At 36.9% G+C, this 9,340-nt stretch overlaps 1 protein-coding gene across 3 annotated transcripts in view; it reads left to right on the forward strand.

Annotated features, from left to right (window-relative positions):
• The window catches only part of epha3 (eph receptor A3), a 133,251-nt gene extending 124,812 nt beyond the window's left edge, over positions 1-8,439 (forward strand). The window contains exons 17-18 of one of the 3 annotated variants that reach the window (XR_014207397.1): positions 5,378-7,089; positions 7,154-8,439. Coding sequence is in view for 2 of the 3 variants with exons in the window: in XM_082175292.1 (XP_082031418.1) it covers positions 5,378-5,483 (106 nt within the window). In the remaining variant the exon portion in view is untranslated. Of the gene's footprint in view, positions 1-2,171; positions 2,265-5,377 lie in introns of all 3 variants that reach the window. The other 2 variants (XM_082175293.1, XM_082175292.1) reach the window with 2 other exon arrangements.
• The last annotated feature ends 901 nt before the right edge of the window (positions 8,440-9,340 follow it).

Genomic DNA, 9,340 nt, shown 5'->3' on the forward strand with positions numbered 1-9,340 from the left:
TGGAACTGAATTTCATCTTTTTTGTACAGAGTGCTATTAGAAACATTGATAGTTTTTCTAAGGTGTGCATAAAAACTGGTATTAAACTAGTAGTTTACTAAGAGTACGCTTCAAAGTTCAACAAATAAGTTCACTTGTAATAGTTCACAGCATGGGCGTCGGAACCATTGTATACGGGTGGGACAAGACCCACCCACTTTTTAAGACCAATGATATTGGACCCATTTACGTTTACCTTCTCTGATTCAGCGCATTTGTCTGTTCGCTCTTCAGAGCGCCGTCAGTCAAATCCATTCCACTTGAGGAATTCCCTAATAATAGAATAGAATAGAATAGAATCGGGCATTTATATAGCGCTTTCATATGTACTACTGTACACCCAAAGCGCTTTACAATCATATCAGGGGATCTCTCCTCAACCACCACCAGTGTGCAGCATCCACTTGGATGATGCGACGGCAGCCACAGTACAACGGCGCCAGTGCGCACACCACACACCAGATATAGGTGGAGAGAGGAGAGAGAGTGATAGAGCCAATTCAATGTAAGGGGATTATTAGGAGGCCATGATTGGTAAGGGCCAATGGGTGGAATGTGGCCAAGACACCGGGGTTACACCCCTACTCTTTACGAGAAATGCCATGGGATTTTTAATGACCACAGAGAGTCAGGACCTCGGTTTTACGTCTCATCCGAAGGACGGTGCTCTTTGACAGTATAGTGTCCCCGTCACTACACTGGGGCGTTAGGACCCACACAGACCACAGGGTGAGCGCCCCCTGCTGGCCTCACTAACACCTCATAAATTAAACTCCATTTCCGCTGAATCGCTACATTACATTTCTCAATGAGCCGCAACTGACGAAAGTAACCGCCCGTTGTACCCTTCCAGTCAAATATTGCGTTGCAAACATCAATAACAGCTTTAAGTTGTCATTGCTGCTGGCATATGTCATGGTATTAGCGGGATAATCCACGGATAGCTGTGCATTTAATGCACGACGTGGAGGCAAAGAACCGCCCGACGTGAAGTGGAGTTTAGTTTACTTTAATTAAAAGGCACCAGAATACATGAAATGGTATTTACTCCAGTAACATTTTTCTGGGGGAGGACCCACCCACTTTTTTTTTTCTTCCGACGCCCATGGTTCACAGTATAGTTGCATACTCCATTTGAATTTAAACTAAATCGTATGTTCAAGTTACGTTTTCTTTCATGTTTTCTTGCACTTGAACGGATGAATTCACACAAAATTATATTAAAATGCCCATATAAGCAAGTATTCCTGTGAAACAGTCAGTTATGTCACAAGTGAACGTAAACAGTTGAAAAGAAAGCTTGTATGTTGGATACGTGCAGCTCTTATAGTGACAAATAAACCTGCTGTCTTTGTCCTCAATGTTAATCCACCAACAAAAGACAATACAGGAGCAGAATACTTGCTTATATGGGAATTTTGTGTGAATTAATCCGTTCAAGAGCAAGAAAATAGGAAAGAAAACGTAACTTGCACATACGATTTAGTTTGAATTCAAATGGCGCATGTGTGCCATACTGTGAACTACTACATAACTGAAGGAAATATATACTTGCTAAACCAACTAATTTGATTTATATTCTTTTGATTTCTCTGCCCAATATTTTTGGTGCATCCCAACTTAAAAGTATAATTTAAAAAAACTAAAAAGTGGAGCAATTTAGTCCCAATAAGTATTGAAATAGTACACTTACAAATACTACAAGTGCATTGATTTAAGTGTATTTACTACATAAAGTATATTTGAAAAAATTATACTCTAAGTTTACTTTACTTACAGTCTACTTCTTTTTTGTAAGGGATGCTTTAAAACCAGAATGATTTGATCAACCTGGTATGCATGTTTGATTCCTCCAGCAGTAAAGATGTTTTACATATGTTATAATGGTGTAGCAGAAACTCTTTGGTTTCAGCTGGGTTTTTTCTTTTCTTTTTTTTTTTCTTGCTTTTAATTTGCGCTACAGATGACATACCTGCCCAAAGAATCACTGAATTAGTTAGTCTCACAGAAATGTTGCAGGCCTGTCTTGACTGGCATTGAGAGCATTTGTTTGGCTGATGTCAGTGCATTAGCAGTGCAGTGACGATAAACAGCCATGTGTCAGTCTATCTAAAGCTGTATTTTGCCCATAGAATCTGTCTGACTGAAGTCAGACCAGCAGCCACGTGCCCTGAGTGGGAGCCGTCCATGGGAATTACAACACTTTAAAGCTTATAGACTGGATGGTGGGTTTCGGTCATAGCTTTTCTATTGCTGGTTGCTCCCTCAAGCTTTTGTTTGCACTAATGTTCACTTCGGGACTAAATCGCTGCTGCACTTTGTAGAAGTGTATCTAACAGAACTCATACCTGAGGTATGTCTATAGGCATATAGGCATAGCCTAACCTAGGTCGTGACATAAACTTGCTTGCACTAATATGCTGTAATGATGTTTACTGCACAGCTTTTGCATCCCCTGATCTGACAATACTAAGAATTTAATGTTTGTTCTGTAACACTTTCTATGAAGTCCATGCTTATAATGAATTATAGCCTCATTTATACTTATTTATAAGTATTACTATTCTATAAATATGTTTTTTAAAGATTCATTAAGATATATACTGCTTTATAAGAACAGTTATAGTTACATTTATATAATTTGTATAATTAGAAAATGCAAATAAGTCATGCATTTGCATTTTCAATGTGCATGCTCATAATCTATTATACACTGATTTATAAATGATCAAATATAAAATAGTTCCAGAGACACTTGTTTGCTGTACCAATTAGTTATCAATTATGCATTTAATGGCTAATGCTTGCATTAGAGGTCATGAATGATCATTTGATTCGTTTAAATCTTTATCTCCTCAGCATGGTATTGGTTATAGCAGTTTGGAGTTATACTTTAAAACATATTGTTGCAGTGTTTTGCTAGTATGTAACATTAAAAAAGATTTTTTTTTAAATAAAATGTTTGTATTAATGATTTCTGTTTTTTTCTCCATTATTTTATTATATGAATTATTGTTCATTAGTTACATTTACAAGTAAACAACTTAAAATTTATAATGAGCACATCTTCATGATTTCTTAACATTTGCTTTAGATAAATTGCATTCTGTTTTCACTTTACTTAAAGCCATCAATGAGGCATGTATAGAGGTTAGTAACTGTATTATCAATAAGTATTTATTTATTAATAACAATATATTCACTTATTTGACAGGAATAAATCTGAATTACTAAAAAGTAATAGTAATTAATATAATAACATTATAGCAATGCAGGCTGCATCTTTATAAATAAATTCATAGAACCATACAGCTGACTAATTAATACTTATAAATCAGTGTATAATGGATTATGAACATGAGCATTGAAAAAGCAAATGCATGACTTATAAGTAATTATAAAAAATTATATAAATGTAACTATAACTGTTCTTATAATGCAGTCTTGATGAGTCTTTATAAATATATTTATAAAATAGTAATACTTACTTATAAATAAGTATCATTGGAGCTATAATTCATTATAAGCATTGGTCTTCATAGAAAGTGTTACTGTTTGTTCTTTTGCAAAAGCTCCTGTACTTGAGCTCATGAAAGTGATTGGTTTGTCACATTTTTGCAGTGCAATCTGATCTAATGGGAAAACGTGACTTGACATAGGTTTTTGTAAAACCTGAAATACGCTCTACAAATAGCTGTAGTTTCCAGGTGAAATGTCCATTGAGTGGAATTATATTTTATATCACCAAATATGTTCTAGTGACTTTAAATCAGTCAGTACCACCTACATGAATAAATGTTTTAATGAAATGTAATTAAATGTAATTATATACCCACAATTCAACCTGAGAATAGACCACTGCATTTTCTAATGCATTTAAACTAGTAATAGCACACACAGGACATTCTGTCCATTTTTGTCCATTTCCTGAGAATCAAACCCATGAATTTGGCAAAAAAAAAAAGAAAAGAAGGAAAACCGGCGCGTGCTAAGTTACATCCTACGTCATGACGCAGAGCCAATTAAGATTGGACTACTGTTACACGCGCTTCAGGGCGTTCCCCAAAGTGTTTCCCAGCACGAGTTCCTTTGAAAGGGAACCAATTTTTTTAAGTTTGCTCGACATCAGGCCATCCTTGTTGAGTCCTGAACTACTCTACCATTCAAATAAATTAATACTTTTATTTTTAGCAAGGGTAAATTAAATTGAAAGTGACAGTAAAATACATTTATAATGTTACAAAAATGTCTATTTCAAATAAATGCGGTTCTTTTGAACTTATTCATCAAAGAATCCTGACAAATGTTAAGCAGCACAACTATTTTCAATATTGACGATAATAATACAAAATGTTGTTTGATTACCAATTCAGCATATCAGAATAATTTCTGAAGGATTGTGTGACTGAAAACTGGAGTGATGCTGCTGAAAATTCAGCTTTGCAATCACAGGAATAAAATTTTAATAGAAAACAGTTGTTTAATTACAATAATATTTGTTTTCAATATGACTGTTTTTACTGTATTTTGATCAAATACTGTAAATGCAGTCTTGGTGAGCATAAGAGACATCTTTCAAAAATGATCAAATATTTTACCGACCCCAAACTTTCGAACAGTTATTGTTTTTGAGTGGCAAGGTAGGCTTGTAATATATACTGTATGTTACAAAAGCCATTCGATATTTGTGGAACAGAGCAAAAATGTAATTCATTATTCCCTTATAACCTTATAACCTGTGTTATGGTACCTCAGTGAGAGTAAACCGTTCTTTTATTGCCACTTCTGGACATTTCACCTGTGAACAACCACAATTTACGTTGTTTAAAACCTCATTTAGATTCACGTTTTCCCTACGAGACCAGGTAGGATATTTGTGCACGGGATGAACTCATCCATATGGTAAGTCTGGAGAGTCTATTCACGATTGTAAATAATGCAAGCTTCTGTCAGCTGTTGCATGGATCTCATTAAATGAGAAATGTCGTTCTTTTTCCCTCTGGGGTAACCCTGACAGTGCTGTTCCTTTCAAATTACAGTAGAAATAACCAACACAGAAAATGTAGCAGCTTCTCCAATTTCTCATCACTGGAAGCTGTAAATCAACCCTTTCTTAAGTTATAACACAAAGTCTGTCACGAATCCAGAGAGCAGCTCCTCGACTTATTGTATGCATATGGCAGCATGGTGTCCGTCTGGAATACTTTGTCCTGCATGGCTGACACATGCAGTCTGAGGCAGAGCGACGCTGCGGGCTTGTCCTTAATGTCAACATATGTCAAACCGTGAGAGCTATATTACCCACACTCACTGTCTCTCTCTCCGCTTTGACACACAGGGACTTCAAGAAAGTCGGTGTGACGATCGTTGGACCTCAGAAGAAGATCGTGAGCAGCCTAACAACACTTGAAACACACTCAAAGAACGGTCCAGTTCCTGTGTAAAATTAAAAACTAGTGACGGAAAAGAAAGATACTTATATGAGATTGATGCTGCTTTGGCTTTAACAGACCGGAAATAGACCTTTGAAAGAAAAGAGGAAGTGGAACTACAATTCTTGAATACATGTGCAAAGCAGAACAACCTTCCTGGAGAATGATCACGTCTTCCCGGACACGAGGTGCAGAGACGAGGAGCGAATCTCCCAGCGATTAACATGTTGTGTTATCGGCGAGACGCGGATGAGCGCGGGCCTCGTGTTTAGGAGTCTATGGTCATGCAACATGGCTCTTATAGACAAAAGACTCCTAGAGGATGCAAGCCGGTCTGCTCTGAATGGATTTAGTGAAAAACTATTCACATGTGGCAGGGGAGCATTAAAAAGCCTTCAGGAAAAAACTTTGCAAACGCATCCGTCTTCCTTTTGGAAGGTACTGTAGCACTTCAGAGAGGCAATAGTTTTGGGTGGTTTTGGCCCACTTGTGAAAAAAGCCCCCTTTAATTCTTCTGAAGAAAAGCAGGAGAGATACAGCTGGTTACTGTTAGAGCAATCTGGTAATGCTTGTTAGGATCTGACACATTTGGCTATATATTTGATAATAAACCATTTATCTGCAAGTGCAGAGAGCCATTCTCGAGAATCAGGGATGGAGTAGAGTAGAGGCGTTGGGTAAACTTGCCATTTAAAAGGTTTATTTGTTAATGTAGCCCATGACATATGTTTGTTTGTACCACTGTGTTCAGATGATACATGAATTAATTATCAAATAAAAAGAAAACTGTTTACTAGAATCAGTAACAGTCAGTAAATCATAATGTACCCAAGCATTTTTATGGTTGCATCACATGAGAAAACCAGACGCAATACCAGCAGTGTGTTGATCTCAGAAGTCTCAGATATGATGTATATGAGGGACATGGGCTATGTTCGAAATAAAATACTAGCTTACATACTGCCTGTTTAATTGGTGAAACAAAGGGGTTTTGCAAGAAGATTAAAGTAATATTGTGACATAACCTCATCAATCTGCTTGCTTAATTCAACAACAACCAGTTATCATTTTGAGAATTTGTAATCCAAATATGTGTGCATTTTTTATTTGAAATCACTTTGACTTGATATCAGTATGACTCCACTTCAGAAACTAGGCTACTACTCTTTTTGGTTGTGGCCACAAATCACTCTGATTTTTCAGCCTCTTCATTCCAATCACCGGACTACATTCTGGCAACACCAACCTTTTTTTTTCTTCTTTTTTTTATATTCTGGAAATCAGATTATGGAAGTTGAATGAGTTATGAATTGTGCTTCACACTGAGTTTAACATTTGGCAGCCAATCAAATAATGAGTCAAGAAAGACAATTAAATGTCACGTGTGATTTTGTTTTTTCAAACCACTTAAAGGGATAGTTCATCCAAAAATAATATTATGTCATCATTTATTCAACCTCATGTTGTTCCAAACTTGTATGACTATATGATTCTTCTGTGGAACATAAAATAAGATATATTGAGAATATTTGTTTAAGTCAATGAGCACCAAAAAAACATGTTAATGTTACAATTTTTTTTCAAAGTATCTTCTTTTGTGTTCCGCAGATGAAAGAAAGTCTTACAGGTTTTTAACGACATGAGGGTGAGTAAATGCTGACAGAATTTCCTTTTTTTGGGAGGGGGGGTCAACTACCCCTTTAAAGGCAAACTCCACCCCACAGCCTCTTTCACTGGTCAGCTCAATCAGTCACCTGTCATGACATGACCAATGAAATCTGAGGGGCGGAGTTTGAACTGGTTTGGGGAAAAGAATAGAACAAATATCACAGCAACTTCCTGCAATGTGTCACACCGGAAATGGAAGATTAAATCAAGCGTGTTGCATTGGATATAGCATTGTGTGCAGTGTACTCTGATAGTATACATTAGTATATCATCTGGATATTCCATGCATACAGAACACATGCCTTCTGTGCACACTACATACAGTGTATACTTTAAGAATAGTAAGAGTAGTATGGTAGTGTACTATTCCGAACATAGCCATGCTCTGTAGTAGTGAAGTTCATTTTGAGTTCAGGGGCCTCATTTATAAAATGTTGCGTAGAAACTGTCCTACATTTGATCTTATGATCATTTCTCAAATTGCTATTGCTATTCTGAAAGGACAGCGGCTATCTGATGATGAACACTCAGGATTTACAACTCACATCTTCAAAATAGGTTCCTGATCATTTATTAATTTGAGACTGGATATTGCCATTAGGCTTAATACACTTCTAAGTGGCTCAACATTTGCAAATCATCATCTGAATATTTTCTTTAAGACATCCTCATCGTAAAATCTGTGGTGCACATGACAGTCTGACCATATACTGCACTACCTTATGAAGGAACAATCCATTTTTCCTCTACACCCCTTTGATTCTGCCTGTAAATGTTGCTTTACCCCTGCTGTTAGCATGTGAACCGGACCTGTGATGATAGCAATGGTGACTCTAGAGGTACTATCATTTACCTGGCCATCCCTGTACAAATGTCTGTATGTATGTATAAAAGAATGAACAAGATATCTGTACAACCTCTACAGAATTCCATTGTATTATATTTTGTTATTTTGTATTGTATTTGTTTTTACATAAAAACAATTATAATGACTTATTATTTATTTCTTAACAACAAACCACCATACACAGTGCAGATGTTCTTATTTCAGTAAGCTTTCAGTAAGTTATGACATGTTTATGTTGCAACCTTATCAGTGTATCTTATGTTTTATTTGTTGAAGATGTTTTGAAGAGCAATACTGTTTTGCGTCCTGTTCCCCTTCTTTAGATTGATGTGTGTGTGTGTGTGTATGTGTGTGAGTGTGTAGATGGCCTTGTCTACTAATGTAAAATGATTTGTAGTGGAAACATTTATATTTTTATAATAAACATTCTCAAGATATTTTCTAAAGAATGAATGCTAAGCAAAAAAAAGTGTCTCACTTTGGTGCTTGTTTCACGCACACACACACACACACACACACGCACGCACGCACACACGCACGCACGCACGCACGCACGCACGCACGCACACACACACACAGGTTTGTTTTGCTATACTTGTGAGGACATTCCATAGGCGTAATGGTTTTTATACTGGCCAAACTGTATTTTCTATCACCCTACACTAAACCTACCCATCACAGGAAACTATATGCATTTTTATATTTTTAATAAAACACTATTTAGTATGTTTTTAAAGACAGTTGAAATATGAGGACATAGGAAATGTTAATTGAAAGATATGGCAGCATAAAAATGAAGCACAGAAAATGTTCAATTTAAAATAATTTTGATCGATTTTTTTTAAATGTAAAAGTCTGTCAAGACAAAAATGTCAAGAGGTGTAGTTAAAATCTCTTATGCTCGCCAAGACTACATTTATTTGATAAAAAATACTGCATGGGTATAAAAGGAGCAGTGCGGCAATCTCGCATTATGTTTTTGCTTCGGAGCCGAGTGTTTCTTCACTTCTCTCCAATGCAAGCTATCTATGAGTTCTAGATACGAGACGAGCGACTATTCAGCTGTGTTGGTGTGACGCCGTGTTCCAGCAAGATCTCATTCCTGCTGCTGGTCTGTGCAGTGATCTGCCAACAGTGTGTGTTTTCTCCCTGGGCGCTTCAGCACTGCTGTTGAGTTCTATCCTCTCTAAAAGAGCTGCACGCGGCACATCTTTTTAAAGATGGCGAAGACCTATAGAGCTGCAGGGCAGGCTGCCTCCTCACTGCATGCTATTGCCATCCTCCAGGTCTACCAGGCCAGGGTGCTCAGAGACATGCACGAGGGTAGGGCTGATCCAGGGCTCATGGAAGAGAT

This window comes from Leuciscus leuciscus (genome assembly GCF_965113295.1).
Source record: "Leuciscus leuciscus genome assembly, chromosome: 7".
NCBI lineage: Eukaryota > Metazoa > Chordata > Actinopteri > Cypriniformes > Leuciscidae > Leuciscus > Leuciscus leuciscus.